The sequence below is a fragment of the Rattus norvegicus genome, chromosome 2 (assembly GCF_021556685.1).
Source record: "Rattus norvegicus strain SHRSP/BbbUtx chromosome 2, alternate assembly SHRSP_T2T, whole genome shotgun sequence".
NCBI classification, from domain to species: Eukaryota; Metazoa; Chordata; class Mammalia; order Rodentia; family Muridae; genus Rattus; species Rattus norvegicus.
Window position 1 is genome coordinate 177,745,131 of NC_141535.1, and position 23,527 is coordinate 177,768,657.

The 23,527-nt window shown below is 44.4% G+C and overlaps 1 protein-coding gene and 1 non-coding gene across 8 annotated transcripts; both read left to right on the forward strand.

Annotated features, from left to right (window-relative positions):
• The first annotated feature begins 2,034 nt into the window (after window positions 1–2,034).
• Window positions 2,035–8,422, forward strand: S100a16 (S100 calcium binding protein A16). Of its 7 annotated transcripts, none has more exons than XM_087627663.1 (3): window positions 2,035–2,324; window positions 7,281–7,459; window positions 7,632–8,422. In XM_087627663.1, exons 2-3 carry the CDS (start codon window positions 7,307–7,309, stop codon window positions 7,848–7,850), a joined length of 372 nt encoding a protein of 123 aa, XP_087483789.1. In that variant the 5' UTR covers window positions 2,035–2,324; window positions 7,281–7,306; the 3' UTR covers window positions 7,851–8,422. The 7 variants fall into 7 exon arrangements, with proteins under 7 accessions (XP_087483789.1, NP_001102027.1, XP_087483791.1 ...); NM_001108557.2 differs by lacking the exon at window positions 2,035–2,324 and adding an exon at window positions 2,642–2,684; XM_087627665.1 differs by lacking the exon at window positions 2,035–2,324 and adding an exon at window positions 3,059–3,519.
• A 9,645-nt stretch (window positions 8,423–18,067) lies between these two features.
• Window positions 18,068–18,173, forward strand: LOC120101183 (U6 spliceosomal RNA). Its single transcript, XR_015678749.1, has one exon. It is a non-coding gene; the product is annotated as a U6 spliceosomal RNA (small nuclear RNA).
• Window positions 18,174–23,527: the final 5,354 nt, after the last annotated feature.

Below are 23,527 nucleotides of genomic sequence, written 5' to 3' on the forward strand. Positions count from 1 at the left end.
TAAATTTATCCCTGTTAAGTTTGAGCCTTAAAACTTGAAGTTGAAGATTTAATTGATCATTTTCTAGCAGTAACATAAAACTTTAAACCATAAGTAAAGTCCACAGAGAGACTGGGAACTTTATAAAACCCTAACACACTCCAAAGAGGGATTGAGAACCTTATTTTCTTATCTTTGTATAGTGAATGATTACAGAATATCATAGGATCTTTTAAGACCCAGTTTATCCAAGTAGCTAAGTTTAGCAAAGAAAAAGACGTAAGTCTTCAAGTCAGTTAATGTTAACCTGAGTAGACCATAGGAATTTATGTCTTATTTACCAAATATATACATTGTTTATCAAACATGTTGTTTCTTATTTAAATTGTTCTAGAAGACTGGTGTTTAACAGTTGGCAAAGACATGAATGGTTAGACATACATCCCTAAGATAGTTTCTATTAACCTGAGTAGACTTTTGAACCTTAGGAACTAATCATCATTCAAGAGTTCATCCTAATCCAAAATGTTTTGGAGACCGGTTGTTGCTTTCTAAGTCTAAACAGGAGATAGCAATGATAAGCAAAGTGCTCAGTAGGTCTAAGTTTCATGATAGTTGTCTTAGTCTGTGCCTTCCATGTGGTCATCTTACTCAAGATGGTGGTGAAGTTACATTGCATGTACTCTCTTCTAATCTTAGTAAAGACGGCTGCCAGCCACATGGTTGTTTGCATCCTGATGAGGTCATTAGCCAAGATGGAGGTGCTGTTTAAAAATACTTATTTTTCTAATAGATCTATTTTTTAAAACAAGAGTTGAATCCAACTTTCACATACAGTATATTCTAAACGAGAATTGAATTATATATGTCTTAGTCAGGGTTTCATTGCTGTGCACAGACACCATGGCCAAGGCAACTCTTATAGAGGACAACATTTAGTTGGGGCTGGCTTATAGGTTCAGAGGCTCAGTCTATTATCATTTTGGCGGGAAGCATGGCAGCATCTAGGTAGGCATGGTGCTGGAGAAGCTGAGAGTTCTACCTCTTGTTCTGAAGGCAGCTAGGAGAAGACTGGCTTCCAGGCAATTAGGATGGTGGTCTTAAAGCCCATATCTACAGTGACACACCTATTCCAACAAGGCCACATCCACTCCAACAAGGCCACACCTCCAAATAGTGCTACTTTCTGGGCCAACCATACTCAAACTACCATGATATATATGTGTATGTATGTATGTATGTATGTATGTATGTATGTATGTATGTATGTGTTATAGCAAATTAAAATGACCTATGTATAGACTTTTTAACTATAAGTCTTTTTTTTTTTTTTTTTTTGATTCTTTTTTTCGGAGCTGGGGACCGAACCCAGGGCCTTGCGCTTCCTAGGTAAGCGCTCTACCACTGAGCTAAATCCCCAGCCCTATAAGTCTTTTGTTATTAGTTTTAAGTTGAATTTTTACAGATTTTTAAAAACTTTTTTATTGATTCTTCGTGAATTTCACATTGTTCACTCCAATCCCAGTCTGGAAGAATTCAGACTGGACATGGCAGCAGAATAGACCATGAGAGGAGAAGGGTTTGGGGAGAAGAGGATGGAAAGAGAAGAGAGAGGGGTCAGAGAGGGGACCAGGAGCTAAGAGTGGAGGTTCAAGGCAGAAGCTGAGAGGACAAGGAGAAACAAGAGAGTGCGTGGCTAAAATGGGTGGGTTATACAGGAATCTGAAGCTGAGAAAGGAAGCGAAGCTCAGGGGCTGGAGAGGTTTAGAGTAGGGGTTGGAGGTGAGAAGTGTTGAGGGGAGGAGCCAGGATGCTGAGAGAGCCTGGCATGCACTTTGATATGGTAATAGGCACCCCACTCAGCCATTTGTCAGGTGTGTGTGAGTGTGTGTGTGTGTGTGTGTGTGGTGTGTGTGTGTGTGTGTGTGTGTGTGTGTGTGTGGTGTGGTGATGGGTGGGAGAGTGTTCTTTGGGACCTAACGGACGTCATCATGAGAGTGGGCCAAAGGGCCCTTTCCGTTTGGCTGCAGCCTTCTGTAAGGAGGTCCAGTTGGCCAGTTTCCTTGGGTACCTGCAGGAGAGGTGTGTACAGGGTTAGGCGCTTGCAGTGGAGGCATCTGCTGTGCGGGAGGGTCTTAGGAATGAATCCCTGAGCTTGGGGTGGCTGAACTGGAGACAGGAGACCAGAAAGAGCTGTTGAGTTTGCTCTAGCCAACAGAAATCAGGTGTTAGACTCCTTAACCTCAACAGCAGGGAAATCCTGTGACCAGGTAATCTAACTGAACTTGTCTTTGGTGGGGGTTGTCCTGAAAACCGGCTCTCAGTGACCTAGGTGAGCAAAGCAGGTGAGGAGCCTTTTCTTTCTTTCCTCTGCCTTGTTGGATTTTGCTCAGAGCCTGTGGGTTTAGGAGGGTGGGGTTGGGGGACTGCCAGCTTCTACCACTCCCTCTAGGGTGAGGGTAGAGGGGTGCTTAAAAAAAGGTGTGTATCTCTTTAACGAGGGCCCAACCCCAGGGCCAAGTCAAGAGTTCAGTCACTACCTTCCCACAGCCAGCTCAGCCAGGCAAGGCCTGGAGGGAGTGGGACAGATTCTGGGAGTGCAGTGGGGAGGAGTCCTGGCTCCGCTGAACTGGAGTTGCTTGGCTGTCGGTGCCAGAGCCCAGGCCTCAGAGCCCTGCTGGAGGAGGTTGACTCGGAGGAGACAGGTGAGCACCCCAGGCCCAGCTGGGGAGGTCTGGGGCTGCTTTAGGAACTCCGAGGTCTTGGGGTGGGGGTCAGGAGAAGGGTAAAGGAACGGAGCTGGAGGAGAGGTGCCTGCCAGAAACAGGGCAGGAAGATTTTGGTAGTCATTAATTCCCCAAAAGCTTGTTAGAGTATGAACAGCCCTCGTGGCTTTGTGAAATCTCTAGAGGATAGCAGGACCCTCTCTCTGGCCAAGCAGCCGACCTGGCTCGTGTCCAGGGGCTGAGTGAGACATTGGGCAGAACATTCCATGGCCTTGCCCACAGCTGTTGCGTCCTCTCTAAACGGAACAGGGCGGAGAGTGTGTCTTGGTGGGCGTTCGGGGCTGACAGTCTCTAGACACAGGCCTCACCGGACTCTGGAAGCTGTGACCTGGGAAAAACAATGGTGTTCAGGAGGAACTAGAGAGGGCCCAGAGAGCCTAAGAAGTCAGGAAAGGGAGGCAGGGGCTGAGGTGGCTTCTCTTCCACCTGGGGCGCAGGCAGAACCGGGTGCAGGCTTCATTTGCTCTGGGTGGCGTTCTTGGGAGTGGCCTGGGGAAGCCTGTGAGGGCCCCTGGATGGGGAGAGGGAAAGAGAAAGGAGTGGAGCTTCACACTGGCAGCTTTTCCACTCTAGAACCTAGGCAGGTCCCAGCTTGACTGGCTTTGCCGGGTAGCGCCACCTGCACTGGAGGAGTGTTTTCCTGCCCAGCCCAGCTGAGGTGGGGGCAAGGCCAGGGGTGATGGGTGCTAAGGTGGGCTCAGCTTCCGCTCAGGAGAGGAATCCTATGAACGTTGGAGTGGCCTGGGGTAGAGAGGTAGGGGTGTGTGTGTCTGTGTGTGTGTGTACAACACCCACTTACAACATTATGAGTTGGGGAAAAATTCGAAGGATTTCTTTCTGCACAAGTTGGCTGAAGAAAAATGGGGTACTTAATAAGATCGGGACTGGCAGAATTGATGTATGTTGATATATGGTATGATGTCATGCGTCCTGTGAGTGTGCAGAGGTAGGAGCACCTCTGTGAACCATTAACTTCCAACACTGGGAAAAGAGCATGAGGGGGCAGAGAGACTGGGGAGATTCTCCTGGAACAGTCTTGCAAATAGAGATTACAGCCCAGTTCAGTTACTTTATTAGCCCTGCATACTGATAGCATTGGGGAGGAATGAGTTAATCAGGAAAGGGATGGCTAAATGAATGAGAGCATGAATGTATTGCTGAACAGAGAAGTGAGTGAATGAAAGTAATGAATGAGGCCGTCGGTAAATGAGTAAACCAATGGGAAAAGGTGAGTGAATTTGAGGTAGATGAGAGGGACACAGAATGCCATGGTTAAAACTAAAAATCTTGTAGCCTTTGGGGAAGATACTAAGAGATGAGTAGGGACGTATTCCACATTTGGAAATAACTAACCACTTAAGTGTACGTGAGGTGAACCTTGGAGAGTGTGGTGGAGATTCAGAACTCCAAATCAAGGTGGACTGATGGATGGTGGTGAGCAGGCTCTTGGAAAGGGGTGGGGACCAGACTTGGGGGAGGGAGGGTGGGGCTGGAGTGGCTGAGATCCAGGGGCATGGTCAGGGCAATTTGGGCTTTTGGAAAAGTCAGCAAGCCAGGCTCAGGTGGGCGGGGGGTGGGGGCTGGGGGAGGAGAGCCTCCAGGTTGCTCAATGATGAATCAGTCCGGGAGACTAAGAGACCATTGAGGAAAGGGTGGGGCCTAACGTGAAAGGTCCCTTTAGGGGAAGGCTCTTTGAAGTGATTCCCTATTTCTGCTTTTTAGGAAGACTTCAGTGTACACTGGTATCCCATGTCCTCATAACCCCTAACTCTCATTCCAAGACTTGCCTGTGAAGAAACTACCTTGAGGATAGGTCTGATTAGGAGAACAGCACAATCCACACACACGCCTGGAGGTCCTCAGGCCTGCCTAGTTGAAGGATGGGGCAGCTGTAGGAATAGGTGGCCGTGAAGTGGGTGGGGTAGCTGAGCCTGTCTTCTGTCCCCCAGGGGAGGGCGGAGGAAAATAATGACACCTGACTGCCCCACTCTGATACTCTGTCTTCAGAAAACACTTCAGAAACATACTTGTCCAGATGGTTATCTCAGAGCTGTCCATTTTATACCTGGGGAGGAGGCAGATACCTGGGAGGAAGGCCTGGGAAAGAGTCAGGACACTGAAGCTGCATCTCTGGTCGGCCCGGTGCTCCTGGGCTAGATGGCTGGTTCATCTGTTGGGTGTTTCTCTGTCAGTTGTTTGCTTGGCTGCTGCAAGAAGCCAGGTAGGGATTGGGCATAGAATTAAGGGGCAGGGTAAGGGGCAGGGGGAAGCTCCCTTGGTGGAGGAATAAAACTGAATGCAGGTAGAGGGAAAGCCAGATTGGCCTTTGTGGAGAGCAGCAGTGACCTTTCCTTCCCTGACTGTTTCCTACAGAACTCATTTGGAACAGCCTGGATAGGGGTGGAAGGGTCTCAAATTCTCATCTTCTTCTCAAGGGTTGACAGAGAGAGAGAGAGAGAGAGAGAGAGAGAGAGAGAGAGAGAGAGAGAGAGAGAGAGCGCTGAATATAGCTTTTCCTGATTCTGATGCAGCTTCCAGAATCTCCAGGAGCACTGGCCATCCTCACCCTACCCAAAGGGCACCAGGGCAGACAGATCATGTGTTAAAAAGCCTTTTTTTCTTCCTTATTTGTGTATGTTAGAGAAATTGTATGTCTTTCAAACATTAAGCAACACTGTTACACCCTTAACAAACAAAGTATGGGGAAGAAGATAATTTCCTGTGGGTTTGGCACTGTGCCAGCCATCCTTCCAGCCACAGACCAGAGTGGTCAGGAGGGTAAGGAAGGGAGGGTTTCCTACCAGAGATTCCCCAGCTTCACCACTCTCTCTCTCAGTACCCCTTCTGCATCCTAGCCTCCTGTTCAGATCATTCCTTAAAAAAAAAGGTGCACAAAGGTGTGGAAAGGAGATAAGGGGCCTTGGGCACCTGGCATTAGGGCTGGACAGAGGTGGAACATTTGAACAGGGCACTGGGCCAGGTGTTGTGTGCCAGAGAAGTTACAGAGATTAAAAGGAGGGTACTTGTATATTCAGGACTGACCAACTGTGCCCTCAGATCTACAAATTCTGCTATTCGGATGAGAGAACAACATCTGAATGTCAGAAACATGCACTGGCTTTCTGGATGGAGAAGTGAGAGGCAGAGACTAACCAAACCAGCTAATGACTGTGGCGGGTGTTGACGTGCTGAAGACAGACATGGTTGTGGGAACTCAGAAAATGTGTAGGGATGACAGAGGTCAAGGCAAGTCTTCCTCCAGGCACAGTCTGGGGAGGGCCAGGGTGACAGGTGGTTGTCAGCTGAGAGGAATGTGTAGGGCAGTGGACAAGGGAGGAGACAGAACTATGCGAAGGCTTGAAAGCAGGTGGTAAGGATTGGCGGCATGCTAGTTGGGCGAAGGAGTTCACCTTTTTGTATCAGACCGTGGGTGCACAGGCCTGGCCCAGTGGCTGTGTCATATTGTGTCCACCTCTCCTTCCTGGGTCAGCTGACTGAGGGTAGCAGGAGTTCATTGTTGTACTTGAGGGTGGGAGGAGAGTTTGATTTGCCGGGCTGATTTGGAGGGGCTCTGGGCATGGGCGGCGACTCTCAGACTAGATCCGCCTGCTCCCCTCATATCCTGTTATTCAGAAGGCTGTATCCGCTTGGAGTGTAAGTGGCCTTTTGTTCTGGTTTGAGGGGGTGATGCGTGCAAGCCTCTGCCAGGCAGTTGCTGTGTCCAAAGGCCCAGAGTCTGTCTCAAGCTGGGACAGAGCTGGGCCAGGATCTTCCTTAGGTAATGGGGTAAAGGGTGCCGTTGGGCCATGATGTATACTTAAGGAGTGGTTAAGAGGGAGGAGAGGCTGACAGGGTGTGGCCAGGAGGGGAGCCACACAAAATCTGATCTGATGGAGTCAGACTTTTGCTTTTTCCTAGACATGGGCAATGGTGGCCCAACCTCTGAACTCACTACCTTAGAACCTGTGCAAGGGGTTGAGGGGGCCAAGGTTCCTATCCCTGCTTTGTTGTTTAGGCATGAGGTCTCAGCCAGTCCTTAGGATGGAAGATAAAAGCCTCTGGTTTCCTCTGTCTTGATTCTTCCCAGCAAGTTTGCCATAGAACAGGGACCCCCCTCCCCCCTCTCTCTCTCTCTCTCTCTCTCTCTCTCTCTCTCTCTCTCTCTCTCTCTCTCTCTGTGTGTGTGTGTGTGTGTGTGTGTGTGTGTGTGTGTGTGTGTGTCAGTTACCTTCCTCCTCTCTCACAGGAGCCTCTGGCTCTCAGAGGGCTCTGACAGGTATCAGGCCTGCCCGAGACAGGGGAGGGGCCTGGAGAACCTGTCTTGGCAGTTGGCAGTCTGGCTGGGGAACCCCTGCTGGGTTAGAGGAATCACACGTAGCTCTCCTTCCAGGGCCACCCCCACACTTGCTTTGCTCTCCTATGTTTGCTTCCCTCCCTTCTCTGAAAGACAAGAAGTCTGGGGATGTTGCTGGCTGTGTGGGGATGTCCTTCCTTATCTCTCTTTCTGCTTCCTAGGCCCAGAGAGGAGCTGAGGCAGTGAGATGGCCGACTGCTATACAGAGCTGGAGAAGGCACTTGTTGTCCTGGTAGAAAACTTTTATAAATATGTATCCAAGCACAGCCTGGTCAAGAACAAGATCAGCAAGTCCAGTTTCCGAAAGATGCTCCAGAAAGAGCTGAACCACATGCTGACGGTACCCCGACTCCCCCTTTCTGTGTCTGCTTTTTCTCCTCATGGTCCTCTCAGTGCCCCCTCCCTCCCTGTGCTCTGCTCAGTGACCCCTCCTGTGCCCTGCTAGCCTGACTAAGAGTCTCTTCCTAGGGTCATGTCTGGGTCATCCTTTACTGATCCAAGTTCTTCTACAGGACACAGGGAACCGAAAGGCAGCTGACAAGCTCATCCAGAACCTGGATGCCAACCATGACGGGCGCATCTGCTTTGATGAATACTGGACCATGATTGGTGGCATCACCAGCCCCATGGCCAACCTCATCCGTGAGCAGGAGTGCCAGCAGGAGTGCCAGCAGGAGAGCCAGCAGGAGAGCCAGCAGGAGAGCCAGCAGGAGCAGCAGGGCAGCAGCTAGAGGCCCCTCTCAGGACCCTTTTCATGTCCTGACCCATGTCCTGCCAGTGTTCTTCCCATGCTTTTGACTCTTTCTTCCCTTCTCCCTCCAGACCTGTTCCTATCCTAGCTGAACAGCACAAGGTGGGCGGGGGGCTATCAAGGCCTCTTTGTGAGCATCTCACTGTGGTAGTGCTTCCCTGAGCATTCAGTCCCTGGAGCCGGTAGGCCCTGGGGGGGGTCCCCTTTGTGAAATATCGATGCTGTTTGGGGGCCCCCAAGACTTTTCCCACTTGTCGAGTCTGTGTGCTCTTGCAGTGTCTGATGCTCCTGTCTGATTCTTGCCTGATTCTGAGTTTGTCCTGACCTCTAGAGGTCAGCTTGCTGCTTGAGGTCTCCCAGCTTCTGGCTGTGGCAGCTGTGTTGGTAGCAGTACCAGAATTAGCCTCTTCTCTTCCTTCCAAACTCATAGCTGGGTAGAGAGGCATTCCCAGGGGCTCCTGCCCAGCTGTCTCTGTCTGGGAATGACCTAACCTGGGTTGAGCCCCCTCTCTGCTCTTCCACCGAAATAAATGCTGGATTTGGAGTTTGTAACTCCTGGCTGGTTCCTTTGTGATGTTCTTTAAATGCTCCACACTTCCTGGGAATCCATTCTACCTTGGTGATCTTTGTCCTGGACCCTGAGGCTCTAGGGCATTGCATAAGAAAACCTTATATGTAAACAAAGCAAGAAAAAAAAAAGTCAGAAGTTAAACTGCGATTGATGACACACATGTATAATCCCAGAATCCAGGCTGAAGTTATAGGGTCTGGAGTTCAAGGTCAGCCAGGGATGCACAGCCCAGCATGGTGTTGTTTGCCTGCAATCCTCAAAGGCCCTCAGAACTTATTCTCAGATTCAAATTCAACTTTTAGGTGCATATTAGGTGTCATTTAGTCCTCAATAAAGTTAAATAAAAGGGCCTATGACCCTCAGCCTTGAGCTATGAGTAGCATGGAGGGCTTAGGTCCTCAGAGGCTAATCCTAATATAGAGAGATATTGTGGGGTGGGAATACAGGGTGTAAGGGGAGAGAGGTATGGGAAACCAAAGCCAGAAAGGGAGCCACAGTTTTCAGCTGCTGGGAACAATGCCAGCTTTCCCATCTCTCTCTGCTACTAAACTGAGGAGCCTTCAATAGGCACATGGCAGGAAACCCAGCCTGAACCCATAGTTTAAGGTTCCCCAAAGAAGCACAGGTGCAGAGAGGTTTGGTCTTTTGTTCTTCCATTTTTGTTTTGTTTTGTAAACATGGTCTCACTATATAGACTTGGTAAGACTGAATCTCTCTATGTAGATCAGGTTGACTTTGAACTCACAGAGATCCAAGCATCTCTGCCTCCCAAGTGCTGGGATTAAAGGCGTGTGCCACCGCACCAGACCCAGGTGCAGGCTTTTACTGTAGAGCATTTAAGGATTTTCAACTTTGTGAAACTGGTGTGTCTCAGACAGGCTGTTGTCAAGGTCCTGCTGGCCCTTTCTGTCCTATCGCAGAGTCATAATAATCCCCACTCCCTTTAAAAATTAAAAAAGTTTACTTGTGTATTATTTAAAATAGATTCCTCTCTCATACAATACATCCCAATTACAGTTTTCCTTCCTCCACACCTCCTAGCTCCCCCCATCTCCCCTATCCACTCTCCTCCAATTCACTTTCCCTCCATCTCCCATCAGAAAAGAACAGGTCTCTAAGAAACAACAACTAAACACAACAAAACAAAATACAGCAAGACAAGGCAAAAGCCCACACACAGAGACTGGACAAGGCAACCCATCAGAGAGAAAAGAGTCCTGAGAGCAGACAGAAGAATCAGAGACCTGCTTGTTCTTTAGTCAGGAATCCCATAAAAATGCTAAGCTTAAAGGTGACCTGGTGCAGACCCCTGAGTACCTTGTGCTTGCTGCCTCAGTCTCTGTGAGTCTGCTTGCACCCTGCTTAGATGATTCAGTGGGCTGTGTTCTCCTGGTGTCCTCCATCCCCTCTGACTTCCACAATCTTTCTGCCCTCTTCCACAGGATTTTCTGAGGTGGGGTACCTGTTAGAGATCTCCAATTTAGACTCTCTCTCTGTATAATGTCTGGCTGTGGGTCTTTGCATCCACTCCTCTCAGCTGTCAGAGGAAGCTTCTCTGATGACTGGACAAGGTACCAATCTATGAGTATAGCAGAATATCACTAAAAATTATTCCATATCCATCCATCCATCCATCCATCCATCCATCCATCCATCCATCCATCCATCCACCCACCCACCCACCCACCTACCTACCTACCTACCTACCTACCTACCTACCTACCTATCTTTAGATCTGTTGTATTTTGGTTTTACACTATTTAGGTCTCTGGGTCATCCAGTCTGGTTTTTGGTGATCCAAGGAGTGTCAGGAACAGGCTCCATCTCATGGAGTGGCCTCAAGTTAAACCAGACATTGGCTGGGAATTCTTACAGGTTTTGTGCCTCCATTCCCCCAGAAAATCTCACAAGCAGGGTTTTTACAAAGGCTTTTTGGTTGCGTTGGCATCTAAGTTTCTCTTTTGGTAGCCGACAGAGTATGTTCCTGCATGAAAGAGACTAGAACATAGGGGTGAGGACTCCATGCAGACACCAGCTAGACCTCCCCATGTTACAAGAGCTGTGTGCATGTCCTTGGCAATGCCTTCCCCCACTCCCCATCCTGTCAGTTTACAGAGACCATCCTTCTGTCCTAGATCAGCCTGGGTTGTTTGAAGATCTTCACAGGACCTCCTCATTCAACAACTTAACCAAATGCAACCTATTGACTGGAAGCCTTGCTTGGCTACAAGAGACTATATCCCTCATTACTAGTGGTCCTCACTAGGATCGCCCTCATAGATTCCATGAAGTTTTCACTATACCAGGTTTCTGCACTGCTCTCCAAATACCCTTTAATTCCTGATGTCTCTCTCTGTGCTTTCTCTCTCTATTCTATCTCCCCACAACCCTGATCGATTCCTCTCATTCCTGTCCCCACTTGTCCCCAGTGGACCCAATAAAATCTATTCTATTTCCCCTGCCCTATCTTTTTCTAGGGAGATCCATCTGTCCCCCTAGAGCCACCCTCTTTACCTAACTCTGGGTTTATGGGCTGTAGCTTGATTATCAGTTATCTAATAACTAATATCCAGTTACAAGTGAATACATACCATATTTGTCTTACTGGGTCTGGGTTACCTCACTCAGGATTATTTTCTTTAGTTCCATCATTTGTCTGCAAATTTCATGATATCATTTAAAAAAAACAGCAAAGTAATACTCCATTGTGTAAATGTACAATATTTTCTTCATCCACTCTACAGTTGAGGGATCTCTAGGATGTTTCCACGTTCTGTCTCTTATGAATAAAGCTGCAATGAATATAGTTGAGCAAGTGTCTGTGGTAGGACAGAGTATACTTTAGGTAGATCCCCAAGAGTGGTGTAGCTGGGTTATGAGGTTTCTGAGGAAACACCATGTTGATTTCCATAGTGGCTGTCCAAATTTGAACTCCCACCAGCAATGGAGGAGTGTTCCTGCTATCCTCGATAGCATGAACTGTCATTTGTGTTATTGATGTTGGACATTGTGTCAGGTGTATTATAGAATCTCAAAGTAGTTTTGGTTTGCATTCCACTGATGGCCAAGGATACCGAACATTTTTAAAGTGTTTCTCAGTCATTTGAGATTCCTCTATTGAGAACTCTCTCTTTAGATCTGAACCCCATTTAAAAATTGGATTATTTGGTTTATCTGATATTTACTTTCTTGAGTTCTTTATGTGTTTCGGATGTGGAGTTGTCAAAAATCATTTTCCTCCCCAGCCCGGCTGATGACCATCTTATAGTGCATAAGACAACCCTTTTCCCCAATAAAAATGTTTCTCGTCCCCCCCCAAAAAAATCATTTTCCATTTTGTAGGCTACCACTTTGTTCGAATAATGTCATCCCTTGCCTTACAGAAGCTTTTCAGTTTCATGAGGTCCCATTTATTAATTGTTGGTCTTAGTGCCTACACTGTTCGTGTTCAGTTCATAAAGTTGCCTTCTGTGCCAATATATTCAGGGCTAGTCCCACTTTCTTTTCTATTAGATTCAGTATATCTGGTTTTATGTTTAAGTCTTTGGGTTTTTTAAAAAAGATTTATTTATGCAAGGCCCTGGGTTCGGTCCCCAGCTCCGAAAAAAAAAGAACCAAAAAAAAAAAAAAGATTTATTTATTTTATATAAGTATACTGTTGCGAGTATATGTCTTCAGACATACCAGAAGAAAAGGGCATCGGATCCCATTACAGATGGTTGCGAGTCACCATGTGGTCATTGGGAATTAAACTTACCTTTAGACAAGCAGTTAATACTCAATACTGCTGAGCCATTTCTCCAGTCCATGTTGAGGCGTTTAATCCATGTGACCTTGAGTTTTGTGCAGGGCGATAAATCTGGATTTATTTGCATTCTTCTATATCCAGTTTGACCAGTACTATTTATTGAAGACAAAAATTATGTCTTTTTTTTTCAATGTGTATTTCTGGCTTCTTTATAAAATGTCAGGTGTTAATATTATATGTAGATTAGTATGGATCTTAAATTCAATTCTGTTGATCAATATGTCTCTTTTTATGCCAATACCATGGTTTTTATTACTATAGTTCTGTAGTACAGCTTGAGATCATGGATGCTGATCTCCTCTAGCAGTTCTTTCATTGTTCAAGATTGCTTTAGCTATCTTTTTTTTTTTTCATAAAAAGTTGAGATTTGTCTTTCAAGGACTGTGAGAATTGTGTTGAGGCCTGGAGAGATGGCTCAGTAATTAAGAGAGCACTGGTTGCTTTTCAAGAGGACCTTGGTTCAATTTATAGCGTGCAGATAACACTAACAACTGCCTGTAATTCCAGTTTTGGGGGATCTGGACTCCGCAGACACTGCACGTGCATGCTGCACAGACATACAGGCAGGCAAAACACCTACACATAATATTAAATGAATAAACAAACAAACAAATAGTGTTGGAATTTTAATGGGGATTGCATTTAATCTGTAGACTACTTTTGGTAAAATGGACATTTTTACTATGTTAATACTACCAATCATGGGTATTTGAGATCTTTCCATCTTCTGGTGTCTTTTTTAATTTCTTTCATCAAAGACTTGAAGTTTTTGTCATACAGGTCTTTTACTTTCTTGGTTAGAGTTTCTCCAAGATATTTTATATTAATAAAGGCTATTGTGAAAGGTGTTGTTTCCCTGATTTCTTTCTCAGTCTACTTGTTGCTTGTATATAAGAAGGCTACTGATTTTCTTTTTCTTTTCTTTCTTTTGGTGGGGGAGTGTTAATCTTCTATCCAGACACTTCACTCAAAGTGTTTATCAGCTGTAGGAGTTCTTTGGTGGAATTTTTAGGGTTACTTACGTATATTATCATATCCTCTGCAAATAACTATATTTTGACTTCTTCCTTTCTAATTTGCATCTCCTTGATCTCCTTCAGTTGCCTTATTTCTGTAGCTAGAACTTAAAGTACTATATTGAGTAGATAGGGAGAGAGAGGGAACTTGTCTTGTTCCCGAGTTTAGTGAAATTGCTTTGAGTTTCTCTCTATTTAATTTGATGTTGGCTATAAGCTTGCTATAAATTGCCTTTATTATGTTTAGGTATGTCCCTGGTATCTATAATCTCTCTAAAAGTTTTATCACGAAGAGTGTTGGATTTTGTCAAAAGCCTTTTCTGTATCTAATAAGATAATTGCGTGGCTTTTTTCTTTTTGTTTGTTTATAATGGTGGATTACATTTTCTGATTTTTGTATATTGAACCATCACTGAATCTCTGGGATGTGGATGATCGTTTTGATGTCTTCTTGGATTTGATTTGCAAGTATCTTATTGAGTACTTTTGCATCAATGATTGTAAGAGAAATTGGTCTTTGATTCTCTTTCTTTGTTGAGTCTTTATGTGGTTTGGATATCGGGATATCATAAAATAAATTGGGTGATGTTTGCTCTGTATCTGTTTTTGTGGAATAATTTGAGGAGTGTTGGCATTGACTCTTTTTTGAAAGTCTGAGTTAAAGAATTCTGAGTTAAAACCATCTGGCCTTGGGATTTATTTGGCTGGGAGACTTTTAATGATTGATTCTATTTCATAGGGATTATAGGTCTATTTAAATTGTTTATCTGATCTTTACTTAACTTTGGTAAGTGGTACCTATCAAGAAAATTATCCATTTCTAATAGACTTTCCAATTTGGTGGATTACAGGTTTTTAAACTATGTCCTTAGGATTTCCAGTATTTCCTTAGTGTTGTTGTGTTCCCCTTTTCATTTCAGATTTTTATTAATTTGATCTTCTCTCTGTGTCTTTTGGTTTGGATAAGGGCTTGTTTTTCCTGTTGATTTTCTCAAAGAATCAACTCCTTGTTTCATTGATTCTTTTATTGTTTTCTATTTTAATTGATTTCAATACTCGGTTTGATTGTTTATTGTCATCTACTCCACCTAGGTAAGCTTGCTATTTTTTGTGTTCTAGAGCTTTCAGGTGTGCCATTAAGTTGCTAGTATGAAATCTCTCCATTTATTATTTTTTTATGTAGACACTTAGTGCTATGAACTGTCCTCTTAGCATTGCTTTCATTGTGTCCCATAAGTTTGAGTATGCTAAATGGTCTTTAATTTCTTTATTTTTGCTTTGACCCACTTATCATTCAGTAGAGAATTGTTCAGTTTCCATGAGTTTGTAAACTTTCTGTTGTTGTTGATATCCAGCTTTAATCTGTGGAGGTCTGATAGGATGCAGGAAGTTATTTCAATTTTCTTGTATCTGTTGAGACTTGTTTTGTGTCTGAGTATGTAGTAGAGTTTGGAGAAAGTTCCATGAGGTGCTCAGAAGAAGGTATATTTTTTTGTGTTTAGGTGAAATGTTCTGTAAATATCTATTACATTTTGTATATAATGTTTGCTAGGTCCAGTATTTTTCTGTTAATTTTTTGTCTGGATGACTTGTCCATTGGTTAAAGTGTGGTATTGACATCTCCCACTATTATTAGGCAGGGGTTAATATGTTATTTAAGCTGCAATAGTGTCTCTTTTACAAAAGTGGGTGAGCTTGCATTTGGGGCATAGATGTTAAGAACTGAAATGTCATCTTGGTGGACAATTCTTTTGATGAATATATAGTGTCCTTCTCAGTCTATTTTGATCACTTTTGGTTTAAAGTCTATTTTGTTAGATATTAAAATGGCTACACCAGATTGATTCTCAGGTCTATTTTATACTCTGAGGTACAATATCCTTGATATTGAGGTGTGTTTTTTATATCCAGCAGAAGGATGAGAGAAAGATTTTCTTATCCATTTTGTTAGTTTGTGTCTTTTATTGAGGGATACAGACCGTTGCTATGAAAGGCCAATGATGGTTGATTTCTGCTATGTTGTTGTTGTTGTGTGTGAGTGAGTTTGTGTGTGTGCTTCCAATTCTTTTGCTGCTGTGAGATTATCTATTTCCTGTGTTTTCATGGGTGTAGTTAACCTCCTTAAATTGGAGTTTTCCTTCTAGCACCTCTTGTAAGGCTATATTTGTAGATAGATATTAAACTTGACTTTATCATGGAATATCTTATTTTCTCCGTCTATGCTGATAGAAAGTTTTGCTGGCTATAGATGCCAGTGCATCTGTGGTTTCTTAGAGTCTGCAGCACATCTGGCCAGGCTCTTCTGGCTTTTAGAGTCTCCATAGAGAATTTATATATAATTCTAATAGGTTTATATATTTTCTTTGTTACTTGTTTTTTTACCCTTGCAGATTTTAGTATTCTTTTTTTTTTGTTCTGTATGTCTAGTATTTTGATTATTATGTAGTGAGGCGAATTTTCTTTTTTGGTCCAATTCATTTGGTGGTCTGTATACTTCCTGTACTTTTATAGGCATCTTTTTCTTTAGGTTAGGAAAATTTTCTTCTATCATTTTGTTGAAAATATTTTATGGGCCTTTGAGCTGGGATTCTTCTCATTCTTCTATTTCTATTATTATGAGGGGTGGACTTTTCATAGTGTTCCATATTTTCTAGATGTTTTGTATCAGGAATTTTTAGATTTAACATATTCTTTTTCTGATATACCAATTTCTGAACTGAAACAGATCTTAAAAACAAACAAACAAACAAACAAACAAACAAACAGTGCTTTTAAACACTGAATCATCTCTTCAGCCTGACACAAGATTTGAGTCAGGATCTTGTAAGTATAGTGTTGTACTTTTAGTAATGGGGAGTTGAGGCAGGAAGATTGCTGTGAGTACAAGGAGAGCTACAGAGATCCTTGAGATGGGAGAGAGATACAGAGCGAGAGAGAGAGAGAGAGAGAGAGAGAGAGAGAGAGAGAGAGAACAGTTTCACTATGTTGTCCTGACTGGCTTTGAATTTCTAGCATCAAGTGGTCTCCTCCCTCAGTGCTCTGAGTATGTGAGAGTACAGGTCTGTCCCACCTTGCCAGGCTCTGTATGTACATTGTTGCATGACAGGTCTCTAGAACTTTTTCAGCTTGCTTGGCTGTGAGCCTGCCTGTTGATCAACAACCCTACTTTTCTCTTTCCAGTAAGTATTTTTAATGGAAACCCAGGTGGGCAGGGAGGCCCACCTCTGATCTAGTACATTGAAGGCACAGACATGGACTGCTTGGAACAAGCTAGTTAGTCAGGCTAGCTGGAAAAGGTGAGCACTGGCTTCTGTGAGAAACCTTGCCTTAATATATAGGAAAGTGATCAAGGAAGATACTTTATGTCAGCCATGATACTCCATGTATACACATGCATACATTACACACACACACACACACACACACACACACACACACACACACACACACACGAAGCAAATACCTTGTTTTCAGGGTTTTTGGATATGCTCAGACATTAGAATGCTGAGTCATACTATAAGTCTGTTTTTAACTAAAAAATTTAAATATCTGTCTGTCTGTCTCTCTTTGTATTAGTTAATTAATCAATTAATTTGTGTGCATACATATGTGTGGAGGTCAGAGAATAACTTGCAAGAGTTGGTCCTCTTGCAGGTTCCAAGGATTTAACTCATGTTCTCAGTCTTGGAAACATGGGCCTTAACCCAGTGAGCTATCTTGTTAACCTAATTTTAATTTTTTTGAGAAGTCTCAAGACCTTTCAAGAGCAGCTGCACTATTTTATTACCCTACCGACAGAGCACAATTTTCTCCACATCAGTATCAACAGTTTCTCCTCCTTCTCTTTCTTCTCTTTCTCCTCCTTTTTCTCCTTCTCTTCTTCCTCTTATTCCTTCTCTTTAGATAGTTCTGGGATTTGGGTCTACAGTTTCACGTGTGCTAAGCGGTACTGTACAACAGAACCACATCTCTAGTTCTGTACTCCCCCCATCTGAGGCAGGTTCTCAAGTGTGCTAAGCAGTACTGTGCAACAGAACCACATCTCTAGTTCTGTACCCCCCCCCCCCCATCTGAGGCAGGTTCTCAAGTGTGCTAAGTGGTACTATACAACAGAACCACATCTCTAGTTCTGTACTCCCCCCCCCCCACCTGAGGCAGGTTCTCTGCTCTTCCCATGATACTTCCCACTCATCTGGTTCCCTTCCTTCCCTTATAATCTCTATCCTTCTGTTCACCTATCACATTGTTATGGAGTTTGTTTGTTCTATTGTTTTGAGACAGGGCTTCATGTAGCCTTGCTTAGTCTTGAACTAAATATTTTTTCTTATTGGATATTTTCTTTATTTAAATTTCAAATATTATCCCCTTTCCCGATTTTCCCTCTGGAAACCCCTATCCCATCCCCCCACTCTGTGCCTCCATGAGGGTGCTCCCCACCCCATTCCCTCCCGCCTCTCCACCCTGGCATTCCCCTGCACTAGGGCATCAAACCTTCACAGGACCAAGGGAACTGACTAAATATAATAATTGAGGTTGACCTTGAACTTTGGATCCCCCTGCCTCTAGTTCCCAAGTGCTGGATGATAGACATCAGTCTCCATGTCTGTCTATTTTGCTCTATTTTGGTGATTATTTCCACCATATAATAACTACATGTATTTTGTAGGGTGCCATCAACTTGACACATGTATGCAATGTATAATGACCAAATCACAGAGGGTCTGCTTAGTATGTTCGAAAAAACACTTAAACAGGAGGATGAAATTGTGGTGTTCTTACATGTTTCAAAATGTTTTAGGGTTGTGTTTGCTTCAGCAGCACAGTATTAAAATTGGAATGATACAGAGGAGATCAGCGTGGCCCCTGCACAAGGATTACATGCAAATTCATGAAATGGTCACCATATATATATGTGTGTATATATATCTGTATATATATATATAGTCACCATATATATATCTGTATACATGGTCACTATCTATCTATCTATCTATCTATCTATCTATCTATCTATCTATGTATCTATGTATCTATGTATCTATGTATCTATCTATCTATCTATATTCTTACTATTTGGACTTTTGAAACAGTCTTGTTATGTAATCTTATCTAACCTGACTCTTGCTATATAGTTCTGTTGGGAATTGGTTCTAATGCTTTGTCTTATTTCGGCTCCCAAAAGCCTTGCTTCCAGACCTGAGGGTTCCCTACTCCCAGCTAGCTTTGATTGATAATAAAGAATTGTCGAACAGCCAGTGGCTGGGCAGGGAGATGGGCCAGGACTTTTAGATCAAGCAGGTAAGGGACTGAGAGAGAAGGGAAGAAGGAGGGAGAATCACCATGATGGGGAAACTTAAAGGACCACTGGAATGTAAGATTCTGGGAAAGAGGCCCTAAGGGTCTGGGGTAGCAGAGATGAAATATAGACTAAAAGATGTTAACTAAGGAATATTGGAGGGGAGTGTTTGCTAGCGGCTGGGAGGTTTAGAAGTGACCAGCCACACAACCATTCTGGAAATCAGTCTGGAGAATCCTCAGAAAATTGGACATTGAACTGCCTGAGGATCCAGCTATACCTCTTTTGGGTATATACCCAAAAGATGCCCCAGCATATAAAAAAGACACGTGCTCCACTATGTTCATTGCAGCCTTATTTATAATAGCCAGAAGCTGGAAAGAACCCAGATGCCCTTCAACAGAGGAATGGATACAGAAAATGTGGTACATCTACACAATGGAATATTACTCAGCTATCAAAAACAACGACTTTATGAAATTCGTAGGCAAATGGTTGGAACTGGAAAACATCATCCTGAGTGAGCTAACCCAATCACAGAAAGACATACATGGTATGCACTCATTGATAAGTGGCTATTAGCCCAAATGCTTGAATTACCCTAGATGCCTAGAACAAATGAAACTCAAGACGGATGATCAAAATGTGAATGCTTCACTCCTTCTTTAAAAGGGGAACAAGAATACCCTTGGCAGGGAATAGAGAGGCAAAGATTAAAACAGAGACTGAAGGAACACCCATTCAGAGTCTGCCCCACATGTGGCCCATACATATATAGCCACCCAATTAGACAAGATGGATGAAGCAAAGAAGTGCAGACCGACAGGAGCCGGATGTAGATCGCTCCTAAGAGACACAGCCAGAATACAGCAAATACAGAGGCGAATGCCAGCAGCAAACCACTGAACTGAGAATAGGACCCCCGTTGAAGGAATCAGAGAAAGAACTGGAAGAGCTTGAAGGGGCTCGAGACCCCAAAAGTACAACAATGCCAAGCAACCAGAGCTTCCAGGGACTAAGCCCCTACCCAAAGACTATACATGGACTGACCCTGGACTCTGACCTCATAGGTAGCAATGCATATCCTAGTAAGAGCACCAGTGGAAGAGGAAGCCCTGGGTCCTGCTAAGACTGAACCCCCAGTGAACTAGACTGTTGGGGGGAGGGCGGCAATGGGGGGAGGGTTGGGGAGGGGAACACCCATAAGGAAGGGGAGGGGGGAGGGGGATGTTTGCCCGGATACCGGGAAAGGGAATAACACTTGAAATGTATATAAGAAATACTCAAGTTAATAAAAAAAAAATAAAAAAATAAAAAAAAAAGAAGTGACCAGCCACTGAGCTAGTCAAGGCATATCAAAATTAGCTGGTGTGTGTGTGTGTGTGTGTGTGTGTGTGTGTGTGTGTGTGTGTCTGTATGTCTTTCATTTAAAGATCCAGAGAGCTCTTGGGCAGGTGCAGTGCCCACGACTGGCCAGGAGCCAAATTAATTTAACTAATTCACCATTACATAGCTCTGATCTCTCAGACTCCCTCCAGTCTCCAATCTTTCTGCCTTTGCCTTAGGAATTCTGGGGTTATGGATGCGGAGTGAGCATCACCACACCCAGCCGCTGCTGCTTCCTTTTCTTCCTCTTCCTCCGTCTCTTTCTTCTTCATCTTTTTTTTTTTTTGAGACAGAGCCTCTATATAACCTGGCCATTTTGGCCACGCCAGCCTTTTTTGGCACATAATTATTCATAGAAATCTCTTGTAGTCCTTTTAATTTTTGTGGCATCACACCCCTCCCCCACCCCATTCAGATGTCTTGTTTTGACATAGGATTGCACTCCAGCTCTGGCTGGCCTTAAACTCTCTGCCTTTTGAGGGTTTGGACTACAGTGTGAATCACTGTGCCCACAATTACTAAGCTTTTAAAAGCCTGTTGTTAAAGGGTCTAAGTTCAAGTCTAGAGTTATGTGGAGGAAGCTGAATTTTTATGGAGGCCAGAACTTTAGTGGCAGTCTGGGTTTTGCCTCAGGGCCTGAAGCCAGAGAAGTCCCAGAGGACCAAATACAGCTAAGACAAGGTCAGGGCACTTTGAGCTCCTCGGGAAATGTGGGGCGAGAAAAGGGCTGACAGAGTAAACTGAGCAGACCAGAGGACCAGCTGCAGGTCTTGGTAAGCTGGCTTTCCCAGCGCCCTCTGTGTGTGTGTGTGTGTGTGTGTGTGTGTGTGTGTGTGTGTCTGTCTGTCTGTCTGTCTGTCTGTCTTACAATGCCCTGCCTCAGTGTCTATACCACCTGGGGCCCAGGTTAGGAGTTGTCCAATGAATTGTGTCTGTCAAAGCCATCAGTGACTTGATTTGTCATTCCTTAGAACTTGGAATATTGTGTGGTATGAGGGCTAAATATCCTAAATACCTAAAAACACATATGCTGGCATTTTAAAAAGAGCAATCTATCTGTCTGTCTGTCCATCCGCCTGTCCATCTGTCCAGCTATTTTTATGTATACAAGTGTTTTGCCTGCATCTATCTATTTACCTTATGTGTGCCTAGCATTATGGAGGCCAGAAGATGGTGTTGGATCCTCTGGAACTGGAGTTACAGATGGTTGTGAGTCAGCATGTAGGTGCTAATAACCTAACCTGGATCCTCCACAAGACAGCAAATGACTGTTCTTAGTAGCCTAGAGAGCCACCTCCCCAGCCTTACTCAGCTTGTTTTCCATTTAGATTCCTAGTAAAATCCCTTTTGAAAGAGCACTAGCATTAAAAGTTTAACACTTAGTTTTTCAAACCTAAGGCTTATTTGTTCCTTCTGACAGCCCCAGGAGGCAGAAGTCAGTGTCTCTACTTCATAGGAGAAACCACTGGGGCTCAGGATGTGGCGTGACTTACCCGATGGCAGTTTGCTCATTCCCAAAAGAGCTACAGCTCAGGCCCCTTCTTTTACTAAGCCTCTGTGGACTGAACCAAGGACAGGGACCCTTGTCTATATCTTGAAAGCATTACAATGGAGAGCCAAGTGTGTTCTCTACAGGCCCTGCATGGTGGTGAGAGGCTGAGAGCTGAGAGAAGAGCTCAGTGCTTGCTGCATGAGCATGAGGATGAGAATCCCATCCCCAATACCTATGTATTTAAGTGCAAACAAATCCAAACAGGTATGGTGGTGTGTAGCTGTAACCCCAGTGCTGGCGAAGCACACAGCCAGATGCCCAAGGCTTGCTGTCCAGGCGGTACAGGTTCAGGAGAGACCTTGTTTCATAAAAATAAGGTGAAGGGTGATTAAAGATGATGCCTGTTATCAATTTCTGTCACACTCGAGTGCATGCGTGCCTACACACAGACACACACACACACACACACACACACACACACCCCCAAAAACAATGTGGTACCTAGTTTGCATCAGGCTTAATAGGAGGTACCAAAGAATGAGAGTATAAGGGGGTGTCATCCGAATTTATGGGACTCACAGCTTAGTGAGGAAGACAGAAAATACACACATGACTGTATAAACACATGGGGGATTGCGAAGTGAGATAAACTCTGAAGGTATTTCTAACAAAGCAACCTTGATGTATAGTGTGTTTGTAGAGGTGGAACAGGTGGAAGATGTGAGAAGGGGTGGGTCTGTGAGTGAAGATGGGGTAGATCTGATGGAACTGAGAGAGAAAGATGTCTGGGAAGCAGAATGGTGGTACTATGCACCACCAGATGTTTCCCACTGATGGAGAGGAAGATATGTGGATACTGTAAGTTGAGTTTGGTGATGTCACGTGAAGTTGTATATTTACACTTGGAGTTCAGAGGGATGGGCTGGATTGGTAGTCTGGGAGTCAGAAATGTTTAGATGGTATCTTAGGGTTCTGCATAGGAACAGAACTGATGGGATGAAGAGTTATCACAAAGAGGACTTACTGTCTTACCCGAAGCAGGCTGGGTCATCTAGCAATGGTTGTTTGCATGCTGGACTTAGAGGCTTAGAACCTAGTAGCTGCTCAGTCCACGAGGCTGGATGTCTCTGCAGTCCCATTCTGGTGCATAAGGGCTGGAGCATTCCTGGAAAGCTGCTGGGCTTCAGTCCACACCAGAAGTCCGAAGACGCTGAACTGTGGCTGAGAGCGTATACGGCTTGCTCTTCAGAGGACCTGGCTTCAGTTGGTTCCTAATTGCCTATGTTGAGTGACTTACAATTGCTTATAATTCTAGTTTCCTCAGGCACCTGAATGGACCTACACTTACCAACATACAGATGCATACACACTTTTGTTTTTTTTTAAGAAGCTGGAACAATGGGGCATGGTGGCATATGCCTTTAATTTCAGCACCCAAGAGGCAGAGGCAGGCACAGACAGATCTGTGAGTTCAAGGCCAATGTGATTTACACAGGGAGCTCTAGAACATCTAGGATTGCATAGCCTGTGTCAAAATCAAAAAACAAGAATCAAAAAGAGACTGGGAGCTTTTTTTCTTTTTTTTTGTGGGTTTTCAAGATAGGATTTCTCTGGGCAGCCTTGGATGTCCTGGAACTCACTCTGTAGACCAGGCTGCTCTCAAACTCAGAGATCTGCCTGCTCCTGACTCCCAAGTACTGGGAATAAAGGCATGCACCATGTCCAACTCTTTCCATTTTTTTTAAAAAACATTCCATGTGTCTGGGTGTTTTGCCTGTGCATGTGTGTACATGTATGTCTGTGCACTATGTGTATACAATGTCCCGGAGCAGCCAGACCCAAAAGCTGGGTTCTGATGTCAGGGAAGGATAGCAGCAACAGCAACAGCTGCAGACCAGATGCACTCACCCACAAGGAGCCAAGGCCAGAAGGCAAAAGCAGCACCATCTCTCCTCTGTACCTCTGTGCATCTTGGTTACTACTGGAATTACGTTCTGCTCTCTGGGCTGAGGACCTTCCTCTCTCAATGAATCATTCTGGAACCACTGTCAGACTCATCCAGAGGCATGTGTCTTAGTTGGTTCCAGA

Excerpts from the sequence above, each read along its gene's own strand:
- S100a16 (XM_087627663.1), top strand. The coding sequence starts at position 7,307 with ATGGCCGACTGCTATACAGAGCTGGAGAAGGCACTTGTTGTCCTGGTA. Across the intron at positions 7,460-7,631 it reads AGCTGAACCACATGCTGACG|GACACAGGGAACCGAAAGGC; the intron begins GTACCCCGACTC and ends GTTCTTCTACAG.